This window comes from Scyliorhinus canicula, chromosome 16 (assembly GCF_902713615.1).
Source record: "Scyliorhinus canicula chromosome 16, sScyCan1.1, whole genome shotgun sequence".
Lineage (NCBI taxonomy): Eukaryota > Metazoa > Chordata > Chondrichthyes > Carcharhiniformes > Scyliorhinidae > Scyliorhinus > Scyliorhinus canicula.
In genome coordinates, this window is record NC_052161.1 from 80171248 (window position 1) to 80190914 (window position 19667).

A 19667-nucleotide genomic window follows, 5' to 3' on the forward strand; every position below is an offset into this window, starting at 1 on the left:
AAGATTAGTGGGAGACTAGAGGGCTGGAAAATCTTTAGGGGCAACAGAAAGCTAGTAAAAAAAGCTATAAAGAAGAGTAAGATAGATCATGAGAGTAAACTTGCTCAGAATATAAAAACAGGTCGTAAAAGTTGCTGCATAAAACAAAAAAGTGTGGCTCAGGTAAATATTGGTCCTTTAGAGAATGGGAAGGGAGATTTAATAATGGGAGATGAAGAAATGCCTGAGGAACTGAACAGGTTTTTTGGGTCGGTCTTCACAGTGGAATACACAAATAACAGTGACTGATGGAAATGAGGGTATGACAGGTGAGGACCTTGAGAGGATTGTTATCACTAAGGAGGGAGTGATGGGCAAGCTAATGGGGCTAAAGGTAGACAAGTCTCCTGGCCCTGATGGAATGCATCCCAGAGTGCTAAAAGAGATGGCTAGGGAAATTGCAAATGCACTAGTGATAATTTACCAAAATTCACTAGACTCTGGGCTGGTCCCGGCGGATTGGAAATTAGCAAACGTGACACCACCGTTTAAAAAAGGAGGTAGGCAGAAAGCGGCTAATTATAGGCCAGTTAGCTTAACTTCAGTAGTAGGGAAGATGCTGGAATCTATCATCAAGGTAGAAATAGCGAGGCATCTGGATGGAAATTACCCCATTGGGCAGATGCAGCATGGGTTCATAAAGGGCAGGTAGTGCCTAACTAATTTAGTGGAATTTTTTGAGGACATTACCAGTGCGGTAAATAATGGGAAGTCAATGGATGTGGTATATCTGGATTTCCAGAAAGCTTTTGACAAGGTGCCACACAAAAGGTTGCTGTATGAGATAAAGATGCGTGACATTAAGGGTAAAGTAGTAGCATGGATAGAGGATTGGTTAATTAATAGAAAGCAAAGAGTGGGGATTAATGGGTGTTTCTCTGGTTGGCAATCAGTAGCTAGTGGTGCCCCTCAGGGATCAGTGTTGGGCTCTCAAATGTTCACAATTTACATAGATGATTTGGAGTTGGGGACCAAATGCAACATAAGAACTAGGAGCAGGAGTAGGCCATCTGGCCCCTCGAGCCTGCTCCGCCATTCACTGAGATCATGGCTGATCTTTTGTGGACTCAACGTGGTCCAAGTTTGCAGACGACACTAAGATGAGTGGTAAAGCAAAAAGTGCAGAGGATACCTGAAGTCTGCAGAGGGATTTGGATAGGTTAAGTCAATGGTCTAAGATCTGACAGATGGAATACAATGTTGACAAATGTGAGGTTATCCGTTTTGGTATGAATAACAGCAAAAGGGATTACTATTTAAATGATAAAATATTAAAACATGCTGCTGTGCAGAGAGACCTGGGTGTGCTCCTGCACGAGTCGCAAAAAGCTGGTTTATAGGTGCAACAGGTGATTAAGGCAAATGGAGTTTTGTCCTTCATTGCTAGAGGGATGGAGATTAAGACTAGGGAGGTTATGCTGCAATTGTATATGGTGTTAGTGAGACCACACCTGGAGTACTGTGTTCAGTTTTGGTCTCCTTACCTGAGAAAGGATGTAGTGGCGCTGGAGGGTGGGCAGAGGAGATTCACTAGGTTAATCCCAGAGCTGAAGGGGTTGGATTACGAGAAGAGGTTGAGTAGACTGGGACTGTACTTGTTTGAATTTAGAAGGATAGAAACATATAAAGTTATGAAGGGAATAGATAGGATAGATGCGGGCAGATTGTTTCCACTGGCGGGTGAAAGCAGAACTAGGGGGCATAGTCTCAAAATAAGGGGAAGTAGATTTAGGACTGAGCTTAGGAGGAACTTCTTCACCCAAAGGGTTGTGAATCTATGAATTCCTTGCCCAGTGAAGGAGTTGAGGCTCCTTAATTAAATGTTTTTAAGATAAAGATAGATAGTTTTTTGAAGAATAAAGGGATTAAGGGTTATGGTGTTCGGGCCGGAAAGTGGAGCTGAGTCCACAAAAGATCAGCCATGATCTCACTGAATGGCGGAGCAGCATCGAGGGGCCAGATGGCCTACTCCTGCTCCTATTTCTTATAATTATGTCCTGATAAATGCAAGATGAAAAGCTTCAACAGTATCTCTTTTTTCAGCAATACTCAAGTTTTGTGCTGCGAAGCAAGCATTTGAATTCTCCAAATCTTAATCAGCACAGATAATTTTATAAAGTTAAAACACTCACTGTGGGTGAAGCTTGTAGAGAGTTCCATCGACACCGACAGTAATTTCCAGGTGGTCCAAACCCCGGTTTTCTCTTATTTTGTCAACAACAGCAGCCATTCCTGCACCACAGAGCTGGGCTGCTCTCTTAGAAACAACACCACACACCTCTTTCACAATGATACTGTCATCACAGGTACTGTCCAGGCCAAGCTGCTGAAGGATTGCACGGACTTGCAGCAGAGCCAGGCGGTCACTGTTCACAAGTAGGGAGCAAATGGGATGTCAGCCATGAATATCGGAATCAGCAAATTACATGAGTTACCTAAAAACGTGGCCACATACCTTTCTATCTGGGACAGAAACTTTGTTTCAAAGATGCTTCTTGTCTTTAGTGTTTCTGAGATCTTTCCTCTGAACAGGAATCCTCGTCTGGTGAAATCAATGACTACATTTCGCACAATCTCACCTAGATACATCCCACTGATCATTTTTTCATATCTGTAATGTCAAGAGACAAAACATCCCTTCAATTCTTTGTGCAACACATTCCATTTAAGGTTCCTCAATGTCCCGATTATTATATAGACACTGAGTCAGATGTTCCAATGTCCAAAACTGTTTGCACTTTTGGACCCAGCATGTAATTGCCCAAAAGTTCCAATGTCCGACGAGCTTATTTATGCTGCCTGGGACTCTCCACGAATGTCACTTACACTGACCTCAGTGTCGCTGAGTTATGCATTACTTACCCAGATACTTGCTCTTGAATTGTTACACAGTTTAATCTCTGATTTACACCACACCTCAACCCACCATCCCAACTGATCTCCAACTGTCGCCCACCCGATCAGACTTCCCATCGCCCCAAGACCCTCCAGACCCAATAGCCCACCTTCTCCCCCCAACCTGCTGTAAGGAATGAAAAGGTGGTAGTGTAGTGATCTCTGCAGTTTGTGGTGATCGCCCCATCATCACCACTGACTGGAAGATCTGAGTCAATATAACAGCAGAACCTCACTGATACTTATAGCTGACTGTAAGCACTGTAACACTGGCTTATTTTTCCCCAACACTGACCTCTGCTGCTGATTTTAAACATGCACAAAATTTCCCAAATGTTAAACCAGCCAAAGGCGAAGCATCGTCCGCTGCTACTCCTCAACTCAGGTTGAAATGATTCAGACTGGTGTATAAAGTGTTCATTGTGTCACCTCACCTTTGTTTCCCTTGGTTTAGTGACAGATCATCCACAGCATTGTCGTACTCTGTCCTGACATCATCCAGGCATCCATTGTCACCAAAAGCTCCCCACTCCATATTCACACACATGAGACCCTCATCACCCTCCACAGTCTCTGTGTTTTTTGCCTCTTCCATGTAGCAGGTATTACTGCCAGTCCCTGTGCAGAAAGTCACATCAACATTCAAGCTTGCATTAAATTATCACCCAAATAGCCTTGTGGTTTAAATTAAAATAAACATCAAATACATTTTAAAAATAAATGCAGCAATTCCACTCACAGAGTTCACCCTTGGATTCGGAGACATAATGGGCTGGATTCTCCGCCGTCGGGATGCTCCATTTTGCCGGCAGTCCAGGGGTTTCCCGTCGGCGTGAGGCTGCCCCACAATGGGTAACCCCATTGACCAGATGGCAAAACGGAGCATCCCGCTGGTGTGCTGAACCAGAAATCTGGCGCAGCGGGACGGAGAATCCAGCCCAACATGTATGAAATGGAAAGATTTAAATATGAAAACAACTTCATGTAATGTCTTTAATACAGTAAACGTCACAAGGTGCTTTAGACAGCTGAATGGACTTCCACCATAAAGACAAAGACAAATCTGTACAGCTCCTTTGGTCACCTCAGGATATCTCAAAGAGCTTTATTGCTAATGACATACATGTGAAGTTCTGTCAATGTTCATACAGCAGCCAGTGGAGCTTTACTAATGCAAAGGTTGAAGTACTGTGTTTGAGGATTTTGGACGGGATTCCGCGCCTCCTGGTCACATGTTTTTCGGCGGCGGGAGGCGGTGAGCCATTCGCTGGCGGCAAGATTCTCTGTTCCTGCTGTCAATGGAAATTCCCACTAAAGCCACCCCACATCGCCAAGAAACTCACAGGAGGAAACTGGAGCACCCGGAGGAAACCCACGTAGACACGGGGAGAACATGCAGACTCCGCACAGACAGTGACCCAAACTGGGAATCGAATGCGGTCCCTGCCATTGTGAAACAACAGTGTTAATCACTGTGCTACCGTGCTGCCCAAGTTACAGACCTTAGGACTTTAAGCAAACCGAAACACCCCTGGTCTGATGAACCAACCCAAGGCATCCCCTTTAGGTTCTGTGACAAGCAGTCAATCGATGAATCTGTAATTCTGAGTCATCTCCTGTTGTTGCTTGTTATTGTTTGAGCCATTCAGAATGTTCTGGAAGAAAGGCGATTCATGTGAAGAGCTCCATTTTATCCTGGGTTCTATGAGAAGATAGGCAGGACGCACGGTCTCTCTCTCTCTCTCTGCCAGGCTCCCAGCCAGACCTGTAGGTAGGGCTTCTTATTTGGAAGACTGCAGGCAGCAGTTCGATCTGTGACGGGAACATCTGGAGTGAAAGGCCCACTGAATGTGTAATATTTTAATCCTCTGTCTGAAGTGATGGGTAAAGCCCGATCTGAGAACACTCTTCATAATACAGCTGGTATTTCTGCACAATGGAAATTCTGGTATTTCGGAAAAGTCTGTAAAACTGTGAGGTATATAGCTCCAGTAATATCTAAGGGAGACGCAGACTCCATCTGCTGGTCGAAGGACAGAATTGCACCGACCTGAATCGCTGTTTTTCATGCTTGGTGCATTCGAAGGGCCGAAGGGCCTCCTTTGTGCTGTATTATTCTGTGATGATGACTGAATTCCACTGACCTGAAGGTTTTGTATAAATCCATTCCCCAGAGGGCCGCATGGCTGAGAAGACCGTTTTAATTCGTCCCCAACCCCCTCAGAAAACACACAATTATTGGTTAATAATTGATGGAACTCCGGGATCTGTGGGGCTGGAACTTAAGGACAGTGGGGGGAATCTATGTGTTGAGCCAGAGGAAATGGTCAAGGTACTAAATGAATACTTTGCATCAGTGTTCACCAAAGAAAGGGATTTGTGGAAGTAGGTTGTGTGGACCGTCTGGATCATCTTAACATCGAAACAGAGGAGATATTGAGTCTTTTATTAGACATTAAGGTAGATAAGTCTCCTGAGACGGTTGGGATTTACCCCAGAATACTGAGGAAAGCAAGGGAGGAAATTGCTGGGGCCTTGACTGACATCTTTGTATCCTCATTGCCTACAGGTGAGATCCCAGAGGTCAGAATAGCTAATGTGGTACCACTGTTTAAGAAAGGTAGCAGGGATAATCCTGGAAACTATAGACCGGTGAGCCTCACATTGATAGTAGGTAAATTATGAGAGAGAATTCTCAGGGATAGGATTTGTACCTATTTGGAAACAAATGGACTCATTAGCAATAGACTGCATGGTTTTGTGAAGGTGAGGTCTTGCCGCACTAACTTGATTGAGTTTTTTTGAGAAGGTGACAAAGATAATTGATATACGGAGGGCGGTGGATGTTGTTTATATGGACTTCAATAAAGCCTTTGACAAGGTGCCTCATGGCAGACTGATACAAAAGTTGAAGTCACATGGCATCAGAAGTAGGTGGTAAGGTGGATCCAGAACTGGCTCGGTCACAGAAGGCAAAGGGTAGTCAGCAGAAGGGTGTTTTTCTGAATGGAAGATTGTGACTAGTGATGTTCCACAGGGATCTGTGGTAGGGCCTCTGTTGTTTGTAGTTATACATAAACAATTTGGTGGAAAATGTAGCTGGTCTGATTAGTAAGCTTGCGAATGACACCAAGGTTAGTGGAGCGGCAGATAGTGTTGAGGATTGTCAGAGGATACAGCAGGATATAGATAGGTTGGAGACTTGGGCAGAGAAATGGCAAATGGAGTATAATCCGGAGAAATGTAAGTTATGCATTTTGGTAGGTCTAACAGAGGGGAAATATACCGTAAATGGTAAAACTCTTCGGAACATAGAAAGTCAGAGAGATCTAGACGTGCAGATCCACAGATCTTTGAAGATGGCAACACAAGTGGACAAGGTAGTGAAGAAAGCATACGGAATGCAATGCTTACCTTCATTGGACGAAGCATCAAGTATAAAAACTGGCAAGTCATGCTGCAGTTGTATAGAACCTTGGTAAGACCGCACTTGGAATGTTGCGCACAATTCTGGTCGTCACACTACCAGAAGGATGTGGAGGCTTTGGAGAGATGCACAGGAATTTTACCAGGTGTTAGCTACGTGGAGAGGTTGAATAGACTGGGACTGTTTTCATTAGAAAGACGGAGGTTGAGGGGTGATCTGATAGAGGTGCATGGACAGAGTGGATGGGCAGGCGCCTTTTCCCAGGGTGGAGGGGTCAGTCACCAGCACCTCTTTATGGTCCTTGGGGCAAAGTTTAGAGGAGATGTGCAAGGCAGTTTTTTTACGCAGAGGGTGGTGAGTGCCTGGAACGCGTTGCCAGGGGAGGTTGTGGAAGCAGATACATTACCGGCGTTCAAAAGGCATCTTGACATTCACATGGATAGGATGGGTATAGGCGGTTACGGCACAAGGAAGTGCTGGGGGTTTGGCAAAGGTTGGTACATGACCGGTACAGGCCTGCAGGGCCAAAGGGCCTATTCCTATGCTGTCTTGTTCTTTCACCGTCAGTAAAGAGCACGGAGAGAGAGAGGGCGAGACTTAGTAAAGAGAGCAGAGAGAGAGAGGACGACACTTCAGTCAAGGTGCTGGAGAAAGAGAATTGACGAGACTTCAATAAAGAGTGTGGAGAGAGAGAGGGCGAGACTTCAGTAGAGCGTGGAGAGGGCGAGACTTCAGTACAGAGCACGGAGAGAGAAAGAGAGGGCGACACTTCAGTAAAGAGCGGGGAGAGAGGGCGAGACTTCAGTAAAGAGCACGGAGAGAGAGGGCGAGACTTCAGTAAAGAGCACGGAGAGAGCGAGAGGGAGACACTTCAGTAAAGAGCGCGGAGAGAAGACGTCAGTAAAGAGCACGGAGAGTGAGGGCGAGACTTAGTAAAGAGAGCAGAGAGAGAGAGGACGACACTTCAGTCAAGGTGCATGGAGACAGAGAATTGACGAGACTTCAATAAAGAGTGTGGAGAGAGAGAGGGCGAGACTTCAGTAGAGCGTGGAGAGGGCGAGACTTCAGTACAGAGCACGGAGAGAGAAAGAGAGGGCGACACTTCAGTAAAGAGCGGGGAGAGAGGGTGAGACTTCAGTAAAGAGCGCGGAGAGAGAGGGCGACACTTCAGTAAAGAGCGCGGAGAGAGGGCGAGACTTCAGTAACGAGCGTGGAGAGAGAGGGCGAGACTTTAGTAACGAGCGCGGAGAGATGGCGAGATTTCAGTAAAGAGCGCGGAGAGAGTGAGGGCGAGACTTCAGTAAAGAGCGCAGAGAGAGAGAGAGAGGGCGAGATTTCAGTAGAGCGTGGAAAGGGCGAGACTTCAGTACAGAGCACGGAGAGAGAGAGAGAGGGCGACACTTCAGTAAAGAGCACGGAGAGAGGGTGAGACTTCAGTAAAGAGCGCAGAGAGAGAGAGAGAGGGCAAGACTTCAGTGCAGAGCGCGGAGAGAGAGAGAGGGCAAGACTTCAGTACAGAGCGCAGAGAGAGGGCGACACTTCAGTAAAGAGCACGGAGAGAGAGCGAGACTTCAGTAAAGAGCGCAGAGAGAGAGAGAGAGGGCAAGACTTCAGTACAGAGCGCAGAGAGAGAGAGGGCGAGATTTCAGTAAAGAGCACGGAGAGAGAAAGGGCGAGATTTCAGTAAAGAGTATGGAGCGAGAGAGGGCGAGACTTCAGTAAACAGCACGGAGAGAGAAAGGATGAGACTTCAATAAAGAGCGCGGAGAGAGAGTGAGCGAGACTTCAATAAAGAGCGCAGAGAGAGAGAGGGCGAGACTTAGTAGAGAGAGGGCGAGATTTCAGTAAAGAGCGCGAAGAGAGAGAGGGCGAGACTTAGTAAAGAGAGCGGAGAGAGAGAGGACGACACCTCAGTCAAGGTGCTGGAGAAAGAGAATAGACGAGACTTCAATAAAGAGTGTGGAGAGAGGGCGAGACTTCAATAGAGCGTGGAGAGGGCGCGACTTCAGTATAGAGCACGGAGAGAGCGAGAGAGGGCGACACTTCAGTAAAGAGCGCGGAGAGAGGGCGAGGCTTCAGTGAAGAGCGCGGAGAGAGAGAGGGCGATAGTTCAGTAAAGAGCACGGAGAGAGGACGAGACTTCAGTAAAGAGCGCAGAGAGAGAGGGTGAGATTTCAGTAAACAGCACGGAGAGAGAGAGGGCGAGACTTCAATCAAGAGCGCGGAGAGGGCGAGACTTCAGTACAGAGCGCGGAGAGAGAGAGAGGGCAAGACTTCAGTACAGAGCGCGGAGAGAGAGAGGGCGAGATTTCAGTAAAGAGCACGGAGAGAGAAAGGGCGAGATTTCAGTAAAGAGTACGGAGCGAGAGAGGGCGAGACTTCAGTAAACAGCACGGAGAGAGAAAGGATGAGACTTCAATAAAGAGCGCGGAGAGAGAGTGAGCGAGACTTCAATAAAGAGCGCAGAGAGAGAGAGTGCGAGACTTAGTAGAGAGAGGGCAAGACGTCAGTAAAGAGCGCGGAGAGAGAGAGGGCGAGACTTAGTAAAGAAAGCGGAGAGAGAGAGGACGACACCTCAGTCAAGGTGCTGGAGAAAGAGAATTGACGAGACTTCAATAAAGAGTGTGGAGAGAGAGAGGGGCGAGACTTCAGTAGAGCGTGGAGAGGGCGCGACTTCAGTATAGAGCACGGAGAGAGCGAGAGAGGGCGACACTTCAGTAAAGAGCGCGGAGAGAGGGCGATAGTTCAGTGAAGAGCACGGAGAGAGGGCGAGACTTCAGAAAAGAACGCAGAGAGAGAGGGCGAGATTTCAATAAACAGCACGGAGAGAGAGAGGGCGAGACTTCAATCAAGAGCGCGGAGAGGGCGAGACTTCAGTACAGAGCGCGGAGAGAGAGGGCGACACTTCAGTAAAGAGCGCGGAGAGAGGGCGAGACTTCAGTGACGAGCGTGGAGAGAGAGGGCCAGACTTCAGTACCGAGCGCGGAGAGATGGCGAGATTTCAGTAAAGAGCGCGGAGAGAGAGAGGGCGAGACTTCAGTAAAGAGCGCAGAGAGAGAGAGGGCGAGACTTCAGTAACGAGCGCGGAGAGAGAGAGGGCGACACTTCAGTAAAGAGCGCGGAGAGGGGCCGAACTTCAGTAACGAGCGCAGAGAGAGAGAGGGCGAGACTTCAGTAACGAGCGCGGAGAGGAGAGGGCGACACTTCAGTAAAGAGCGCGGAGAGAGGGCGAGACTTCAGTAACGAGCGCGGAGAGAGAGCGGGCGAGACCTCAGTAAAGAGCGCAGAGGGAGAGGGCGAGATTTCAGTAAACAGCACGGAGAGAGAGGGCGAGACTTCAGTAAAGAGCGCGGAGAGATGGCGAGATTTCAGTAAAGGGCGCGGAGAGAGAGAGGGCGAGACTTCAGTAAAGAGCGCAGAGAGAGAGAGGGCGAGACTTCAGTAAACAGCACGGAGAGAGAGAGGGCGAGACTTCAGTAAACAGCACGGAGAGAGAAAGGACGAGATTCAGTAACGAGCGCGGAGAGAGAGTGAGCGAGACTTCAATAAAGAGCGCAGAGAGAGAGAGGGCAAGAGCTAGTAAAGAGAGAGGAGAGAGAAAGGGCGAGATTTCAGTAAAGAGCGTGGAGAGTGGGCAAGACGTCAGTAAAGAGCACGGAGAGAGAGAGAGGGCGACACTTAGTAGAGCGGAGAGAGGGCGACACTTCAGTCAAGGTGCTGGAGAAAGAGAAAGGGCGAGACTTCAATAAAGAGTGTGGAGAGAGAGAGGGCGAGACTTCAGTAGAGCGTGGAGAGGGCGAGACTTCAGTACAGAGCACGGAGAGAGAGAGAGGGCGACACTTCAGTAAAGAGCGGGGAGAGAGGGCGAGACTTCAGTAAAGAGCGCGGAGAGAGAGGGCGATACTTCAGTAAAGAGCGCGGAGAGAGGGCGAGACTTCAGTGAATAGCGCGGAGAGAGAGAGGGCGATAGTTCAGTAGGGAGCACGGAGAGAGGGCGAGACTTCAGTAAAGAGCGCAGAGAGAGAGAGAAAGGGTGAGATTTCAGTAGAGTGTGGAGAGGGCGAGACTTCAGTACAGAGCACGGAGAGAGAGAGAGAGGGCGACACTTCAGTAAAGAGCGGGGAGAGAGGGTGAGACTTCAGTAAAGAGCGCAGAGAGAGAGAGAGAGGGCAAGACTTCAGTACAGAGCGCGGAGAGAGAGAGAGGGCAAGACTTCAGTACAGAGCGCAGAGAGAGGGCGACACTTCAGTAAAGAGCACGGAGAGAGGGCGAGACTTCAGTAGAGCGTGGAGAGGGCGCGACTTCAGTATAGAGCACGGAGAGAGCGAGAGAGGGCGACACTTCAGTAAAGAGCGCGGAGAGAGGGCAAGACTTCAGTGAAGAGCGCGGAGAGAGAGAGGGCGATAGTTCAGTAAAGAGCACGGAGAGAGGACGAGACTTCAGTAAAGAGCGCAGAGAGAGAGGGTGAGATTTCAGTAAACAGCACGGAGAGAGAGAGGGCGAGACTTCAATCAAGAGCGCGGAGAGGGCGAGACTTCAGTACAGAGCGCGGAGAGAGAGAGAGGGCAAGACTTCAGTACAGAGCGCGGAGAGAGGGCGAGATTTCAGTAAAGTGCACGGAGAGAGAAAGGGCGAGATTTCAGTAAAGAGTACGGAGCGAGAGAGGGCGAGACTTCAGTAAACAGCACGGAGAGAGAAAGGATGAGACTTCAATAAAGAGCAAGGAGAGAGAGTGTGCAAGACTTCAATAAAGAGCGCAGAGAGAGAGAGAGAGGGCGAGACTTAGTAGAGAGAGGGCGAGATTTCAGTAAAGAGCGCGGAGAGAGAGAGGGCAAGACGTCAGTAAAGAGAGCGGAGATAGAGAGGACGACACCTCAGTCAAGGTGCTGGAGAAAGAGAATTGACGAGACTTCAATAACGAGTGTGGAGAGAGGGCGAGACTTCAGTAGAGCGTGGAGAGGGCGCGACTTCAGTATAGAGCACGGAGAGAGCGAGAGAGGGCGACACTTCAGTAAAGAGCGCGGAGAGAGGGCGATAGTTCAGTGAAGAGCGCGGAGAGAGAGAGGGCGATAGTTCAGTAAAGAGCACGGAGAGAGGGCGAGACTTCAGAAAAGAACGCAGAGAGGGCGAGATTTCAGTAAACAGCACGGAGAGAGAGAGGGCGAGACTTCAATCAAGAGCGCGGAGAGGGCGAGACTTCAGTACAGAGCGCGGAGAGAGGGCGAGATTTCAGTAAAGAGCGCAGAGAGAGAAAGGGTGAGATTTCAGTAAAGAGTGCGGAGAGAGAGGGGGCGAGACTTCAGTAGAGCGCGGAGAGGGCGAGACTTCAGTACAGAGCGCAGAGAGGGCTAGACTTCAGTACAGAGAGAGAGCGAGACTTCAATAAAGAGCGCAGAGAGAGAGAGGGCGAGACTTCAGTAAACAGCACGGAGAGAGAGAGGGCGAGACTTCAGTAAACAGCACGGAGAGAGAAAGGACGAGATTCAGTAACGAGCGCGGAGAGAGAGTGAGCGAGACTTCAATAAAGAGCGCAGAGAGAGAGAGGGCAAGAGCTAGTAAAGAGAGAGGAGAGAGAAAGGGCGAGATTTCAGTAAAGAGCGTGGAGAGAGAGTGGGCAAGACGTCAGTAAAGAGCACGGAGAGAGAGAGAGGGCGACACTTAGTAGAGCGGAGAGAGGGCGACACTTCAGTCAAGGTGCTGGAGAAAGAGAAAGGGCGAGACTTCAATAAAGAGTGTGGAGAGAGAGAGGGCGAGACTTCAGTAGAGCGTGGAGAGGGCGAGACTTCAGTACAGAGCACGGAGAGAGAGAGAGGGCGACACTTCAGTAAAGAGCGGGGAGAGAGGGCGAGACTTCAGTAAAGAGCGCGGAGAGAGAGGGCGATACTTCAGTAAAGAGCGCGGAGAGAGGGCGAGACTTCAGTGAATAGCGCGGAGAGAGAGAGGGCGATAGTTCAGTAGGGAGCACGGAGAAAGGGCGAGACTTCAGTAAAGAGCGCAGAGAGAGAGAGAAAGGGTGAGATTTCAGTAGAGTGTGGAGAGGGCGAGACTTCAGTACAGAGCACGGAGAGAGAGAGAGAGGGCGACACTTCAGTAAAGAGCACGGAGAGAGGGTGAGACTTCAGTAAAGAGCGCAGAGAGAGAGAGAGAGGGCAAGACTTCAGTACAGAGCGCGGAGAGAGAGAGAGGGCAAGACTTCAGTACAGAGCGCAGAGAGAGGGCGACACTTCAGTAAAGAGCACGGAGAGAGGACGAGACTTCAGTAGAGCGTGGAGAGGGCGCGACTTCAGTATAGAGCACGGAGAGAGCGAGAGAGGGCGACACTTCAGTAAAGAGCGCGGAGAGAGGGCAAGACTTCAGTGAAGAGCGCGGAGAGAGAGAGGGCGATAGTTCAGTAAAGAGCACGGAGAGAGGACGAGACTTCAGTAAAGAGCGCAGAGAGAGAGGGTGAGATTTCAGTAAACAGCACGGAGAGAGAGAGGGCGAGACTTCAATCAAGAGCGCGGAGAGGGCGAGACTTCAGTACAGAGCGCGGAGAGAGAGAGAGGGCAAGACTTCAGTACAGAGCGCGGAGAGAGGGCGGGATTTCAGTAAAGTGCACGGAGAGAGAAAGGGCGAGATTTCAGTAAAGAGTACGGAGCGAGAGAGGGCGAGACTTCAGTAAACAGCACGGAGAGAGAAAGGATGAGACTTCAATAAAGAGCAAGGAGAGAGAGTGTGCAAGACTTCAATAAAGAGCGCAGAGAGAGAGAGGGCGAGACTTAGTAGAGAGAGGGCGAGATTTCAGTAAAGAGCGCGGAGAGAGAGAGGGCAAGACGTCAGTAAAGAGAGCAGAGATAGAGAGGATGACACCTCAGTCAAGGTGCTGGAGAAAGAGAATTGACGAGACTTCAATAACGAGTGTGGAGAGAGGGCGAGACTTCAGTAGAGCGTGGAGAGGGCGCGACTTCAGTATAGAGCACGGAGAGAGCGAGAGAGGGCGACACTTCAGTAAAGAGCGCGGATAGAGGGCGATAGTTCAGTGAAGAGCGCGGAGAGAGAGAGGGCGATAGTTCAGTAAAGAGCACGGAGAGAGGGCGAGACTTCAGAAAAGAACGCAGAGAGGGCGAGATTTCAGTAAACAGCACGGAGAGAGAGAGGGCGAGACTTCAATCAAGAGCGCGGAGAGGGCGAGACTTCAGTACAGAGCGCGGAGAGAGGGCGAGATTTCAGTAAAGAGCGCAGAGAGAGAAAGGGTGAGATTTCAGTAAAGAGTGCGGAGAGAGAGGGGGCGAGACTTCAGTAGAGCGCGGAGAGGGCGAGACTTCAGTACAGAGCGCAGAGAGGGCTAGACTTCAGTACAGAGAGAGAGCGAGACTTCAATAAAGAGCGCAGAGAGAGAGAGAGCGACACTTCAGTAAACAGCACGGCGAGAGAGAGGGCGTGATTTCAGTAAAGAGCGCGGAGAGAGGGCGAGACTTTAGTAAACAGCATGGAGAGAGAAAGGATGAGACTTCAATGAAGAGGTAGATATAGAGAGAGAGTGAGCGAGACTTCAAAAAAGAGCGCAGAGAGAGAGAGTGCGAGACTTAGTAAAGAGAGGGGAGAGAGGGCGAAATTTCAGTAAAGAGCGTGGAGAGAAGACGTCAGTAAAGAGCACGGAGAGAGAGGGCGAGACATAGTAAAGAGAGCGGAGAGAGAGAGGACGACACTTCAGTCAAGGTGCTGGAGAAAGAGAATTGACGAGACTTCAATAAAGAGTGTGGAGAGAGAGAGGGCGAGACTTAAGTAGAGCGTGGAGAGGGGGAGACTTCAGTACAGAGCACGGAGAGAGAGAGAGAGGGCGGCACTTCAGTAAAGAACGGGGAGAGAGGGCGAGACTTCAGTAAAGAGTGCGGAGAGAGAGGGCGACACTTCAGTAAAGAGCACGGAGAGAGCGAGAGAGGGCGACACTTCAGTAAAGAGCACGGAGAGAGGGCGAGACTTCAGTGAATAGCGCGGAGAGAGAGAGGGCGATAGGTCAGTAAAGAGCACGGAGAGAGGGCGAGACTTCAGTAAAGAGCGCAGAGAGAGAGAGAGGGCGAGATTTCAGTAAACAGCACGGAGAGAGAGAGAGGGCGAGACTTCAGTACAGAGCACGGAGAGAGAGAGAGAGGGCGACACTTCAGTAAAGAGCGGGGAGAGAGGGCGACACTTCAGTAAAGAGCGCGGAGAGAGAGGGCGACACTTCAGTAAAGAGCACGGAGAGAGCGAGAGGGAGACACTTCAGTAAAGAGCGGGGAGAGAGGGCGACACTTCAGTAAAGAGCGGAGAGAGAGGGCGACACTTCAGTAAAGAGCGCGGAGAGAGGGCGAGACTTCAGTAACGAGCGTGGAGAGAGAGGGCGAGACTTCAGTAACGAGCGCCAAGAGATGGCGAGATTTCAGTAAAGAGCGCAGAGAGAGAGAGAGCGAGACTTCAGTAACGAGCGCGGAGAGAGAGAGGGTGACACTCCAGTAAAGAGCGCGGAGATAGAGGGTGAGATTTCAGTAAACAGCACGGAGAGAGAGAGCGAGACTTCAGTAAAGAGCGCAGAGAGAAGGCGAGATTTAAGTAAAGAGCGCAGAGAGAGAGAGGGCGACACTTCAGTAAAGAGCGCGGAGAGATGGCGAGACTTCAGTAACGAGCGCAGAGAGAGAGAGGGCGAGTCTTCAGTAACGAGCGCGGAGAGAGAGAGGGCGACATTCCAGTAATGTGCGCGGAGGGAGAGGGCGAGATTTCAGTAAACAGCACGGAGAGAGAGGGCGAGACTTCAGTAAAGAGCACGGAGAGAGCGAGAGAGGGCGACACTTCAGTAAAGAGCGCGGAGAGAGGGCGAGACTTCAGTGAATAGCGCGGAGAGAGAGAGGGCGATAGGTCAGTAAAGAGCACGGAGAGAGGGCGAGACTTCAGTAAAGAGCGCAGAGAGAGAGAGAGGGCGAGATTTCAGTAAACAGCACGGAGAGAGAGAGAGGGCAAGACTTCAGTACAGAGCGCGGAGAGAGAGGGCAAGACTTCAGTACAGAGCGCGGAGAGAGAGGGCGAGACTTCAATCAAGAGCGCGGAGAGGGCGAGACTTCAGTACAGAGCGCGGAGAGAGGGCAAGATTTCAGTAAACAGCACGGAGAGAGAGAGAGGGCAAGACTTCAGTACAGAGCGCGGAGAGAGAGCGAGACTTCAATAAAGAGCGCAGAGAGAGAGGGCGAGACTTCAGTACAGAGCGCGGAGAGAGAGAGAGGGCAAGACTTCAGTACAGAGCGCGGAGAGAGAGAGAGGGCAAGACTTCAGTACAGAGCGCGGAGAGAGAGAGAGGGCTAGATTTCAGTACAGAGCGCAGAGAGAGAGCGAGACTGCAATAAAGAGCGCAGAGAGAGAGGGCGAGACTTCAGTAAACAGCACGGCGAGAGAGAGGGCGAGATTTCAGTAAAGAGCACGGAGAGAGAGAGGGCGACACTTCAGTACAGAGCGCGGAGAGAGAGGGCAAGACTTCAGTACAGAGAAGCAGAGAGAGGGCGACACTTCAGTACAAAGCGCAGAGAGGGCTAGACTTCAGTACAGAGCGCAGAGAGAGAGCGAGACTTCAATAAAGAGCGCAGAGAGGGCGACACTTCTGTAAACAGCACGGCGAGAGAGAGGGCGAGATTTCAATAAAGAGCGCGGAAAGAGGGCGAGATTTCAGTAAACAGCACGGAGGTGCGAGATTTCAGTAAAGAGCGCGGAGCGAGAGAGGGCAAGACTTCAGTACAGAGCGCGGAGAGAGAGGGCAAGACTTCAGTACAGAGCATGGAGAGAGAGGGCGAGACTTCAATCAAGAGCGCGGAGAGCGCGAGACTTCAGTACAGAGCGCAGAGAGAGAGAGAGGGCAAGACTTCAGTACAGAGCGCAGAGAGAGGGCGACACTTCAGTACAAAGCGCAGAGAGGGCTAGACTTCAGTACAGAGCGCAGAGAGAGAGCGAGACTTCAATAAAGAGCGCAGACACTTCTGTAAACAGCACGGCGAGAGAGAGGGCGAGATTTCAATAAAGAGCGCGGAAAGAGGGCGAGATTTCAGTAAAGATCGCGGAGAGAGGGCGAGACTTCAGTAAACAGCACGGAGAGAAAAAGGATGAGACTTCAATAAAGAGGGAGATATAGAGAGAGAGTGAGCGAGACTTCCAAAAAGAGCGCAGAAAGAGAGAGTGCGAGACTTAGTAAAGAGAGGGGAGAGAGGGCGAGATTTCAGTAAAGAGCGTGGAGAGAAGACGTCAGTAAAGAGCACGGAGAGAGAGGGCGAGACTTAGTAAAGAGAGCAGAGAGAGAGAGGACGACACTTCAGTCAAGGTGCTGGAGAAAGAGAATTGACGAGACTTCAATAAAGAGTGTGGAGAGAGAGAGGGCGAGACTTCAGTAGAGCGTGGAGAGGGCGAGACTTCAGTACAGAGCACGGAGAGAGAAAGAGAGGGCGACACTTCAGTAAAGAGCGGGGAGAGAGGACAAGACTTCAGTAAAGAGCGCGGAGAGAGAGGGCGACACTTCAGTAAAGAGCACGGAGAGAGCGAGAGGGAGACACTTCAGTAAAGAGCGCGGAGAGAAGACGTCAGTAAAGAGCACGGAGAGAGAGAGGGCGAGACTTAGTAAAGAGAGCAGAGAGAGAGAGGACGACACTTCAGTCAAGGTGCTGGAGAAAGAGAATTGACGAGACTTCAATAAAGAGTGTGGAGAGAGAGAGGGCGAGACTTCAGTAGAGCGTGGAGAGGGCGAGACTTCAGTACAGAGCACGGAGAGAGAGAGAGAGGGCGACACTTCAGTAAAGAGCGGGGAGAGAGGGCGAGACTTCAGTAAAGAGCGCGGAGAGAGAGGGCAACACTTCAGTAAAGAGCACGGAGAGAGCGAGAGGGAGACACTTCAGTAAAGAGCGGGGAGAGAGGGAGACACTTCAGTAAAGAGCGCGGAGAGAGAGGGCAACACTTCAGTAAAGAGCACGGAGAGAGCGAGAGGGAGACACTTCAGTAAAAAGTGCGGAGAGAGAGGGCGAGACTTCAGTAACGAGCGCCAAGAGATGGCGAGATTTCAGTAAAGAGCGCAGAGAGAGAGAGCGAGACTTCAGTAATGAGCGCGGAGAGAGAGAGGGTGACACTCCAGTAAAGAGCGCGGAGGGAGAGGGCGAGATTTCAGTAAACAGCACGGAGAGAGAGGGCGAGACTTCAGTAAAGAGCGCGGAGAGATGGCGAGATTTCAGTAAAGAGCGCAGAGATAGAGAGGGCGAGACTTCAGTAACGAGCGCGGAGAGAGAGAGGGCGGCACTTCAGTAAAGAGCGCGGAGAGATGGCGAGACTTCAGTAACGAGCGCAGAGAGAGAGAGGGCGAGTCTTCAGTAACGAGCGCGGAGAGAGAGAGGGCGACACTCCAGTAATGAGCGCGGAGGGAGAGGGCGAGATTTCAGTAAACAGCACGGAGAGAGAGGGCGAGACTTCAGTAAAGAGCGCGGAGAGATGGTGAGATTTCAGTAAAGGGCGCGGAGAGAGAGGGCGAGACTTCAGTAAAGAGCGAAGAGAGAGAGAGGGCGAGGCTTCAGTAAACAGCACGGAGAGAGAAAGGACGAGATTCAGTAACGAGCGCGGAGAGAGTGAGCGAGACTTCAATAAAGAGCGCAGAGAGAGAGAGGGCAAGACCTAGTAAAGAGAGGGGAGAGAGGGCGAGATTTCAGTAAAGAGCGCGGAGAGAGAGCGGGCAAGACGTCAGTAAAGAGCACGGAGAGAGAGAGAGGGCGAGACTTAGTAGAGCGGAGAGAGAGAGGGCGACACTTCAGTCAAGGTGCTGGAGAAAGAGAAAGGGCGAGACTTCAATAAAGTGTGTGGAGAGAGAGAGGGCGAGACTTCAGTAGAGCGTGGAGAGGGCGAGACTTCAGTACAGAGCACGGAGAGAGAAAGAGAGGGCGACACTTCAGTAAAGAGCGGGGAGAGAGGACAAGACTTCAGTAAAGAGCGCGGAGAGAGAGGGCGACACTTCAGTAAAGAGCACGGAGAGAGCGAGAGGGAGACACTTCAGTAAAGAGCGCGGAGAGAAGACGTCAGTAAAGAGCACGGAGAGAGAGAGGGCGAGACTTAGTAAAGAGAGCAGAGAGAGAGAGGACGACACTTCAGTCAAGGTGCTGGAGAAAGAGAATTGACGAGACTTCAATAAAGAGTGTGGAGAGAGAGAGGGCGAGACTTCAGTAGAGCGTGGAGAGGGCGAGACTTCAGTACAGAGCACGGAGAGAGAGAGAGAGGGCGACACTTCAGTAAAGAGCGGGGAGAGAGGGCGAGACTTCAGTAAAGAGCGCGGAGAGAGAGGGCAACACTTCAGTAAAGAGCACGGAGAGAGCGAGAGGGAGACACTTCAGTAAAGAGCGGGGAGAGAGGGAGACACTTCAGTAAAGAGCGCGGAGAGAGAGGGCAACACTTCAGTAAAGAGCACGGAGAGAGCGAGAGGGAGACACTTCAGTAAAAAGCGCGGAGAGAGAGGGCGAGACTTCAGTAACGAGCGCCAAGAGATGGCGAGATTTCAGTAAAGAGCGCAGAGAGAGAGAGCGAGACTTCAGTAATGAGCGCGGAGAGAGAGAGGGTGACACTCCAGTAAAGAGCGCGGAGGGAGAGGGCGAGATTTCAGTAAACAGCACGGAGAGAGAGGGCGAGACTTCAGTAAAGAGCGCGGAGAGATGGCGAGATTTCAGTAAAGAGCGCAGAGATAGAGAGGGCGAGACTTCAGTAACGAGCGCGGAGAGAGAGAGGGCGGCACTTCAGTAAAGAGCGCGGAGAGATGGCGAGACTTCAGTAACGAGCGCAGAGAGAGAGAGGGCGAGTCTTCAGTAACGAGCGCGGAGAGAGAGAGGGCGACACTCCAGTAATGAGCGCGGAGGGAGAGGGCGAGATTTCAGTAAACAGCACGGAGAGAGAGGGCGAGACTTCAGTAAAGAGCGCGGAGAGATGGTGAGATTTCAGTAAAGGGCGCGGAGAGAGAGGGCGAGACTTCAGTAAAGAGCGAAGAGAGAGAGAGGGCGAGGCTTCAGTAAACAGCACGGAGAGAGAAAGGACGAGATTCAGTAACGAGCGCGGAGAGAGTGAGCGAGACTTCAATAAAGAGCGCAGAGAGAGAGAGGGCAAGACCTAGTAAAGAGAGGGGAGAGAGGGCGAGATTTCAGTAAAGAGCGCGGAGAGAGAGCGGGCAAGACGTCAGTAAAGAGCACGGAGAGAGAGAGAGGGCGAGACTTAGTAGAGCGGAGAGAGAGAGGGCGACACTTCAGTCAAGGTGCTGGAGAAAGAGAAAGGGCGAGACTTCAATAAAGTGTGTGGA

At 50.6% G+C, this 19667-nt stretch overlaps 1 protein-coding gene across 1 annotated transcript in view; it reads right to left on the reverse strand.

Moving 5' to 3' along the window:
• Positions 1-19667, reverse strand: part of hk1 (hexokinase 1) — a 143306-nt gene that overhangs the window by 14745 nt on the left and 108894 nt on the right. Inside the window, exons 15-17 of the mRNA XM_038821407.1 lie at positions 3369-3552; positions 2495-2650; positions 2172-2405 (exon numbers count right to left, since the gene is read on the reverse strand). Coding sequence (XP_038677335.1) covers positions 2172-2405; positions 2495-2650; positions 3369-3552 — 574 coding nt within the window. The remainder of the gene's footprint in view (positions 1-2171; positions 2406-2494; positions 2651-3368; positions 3553-19667) is intronic.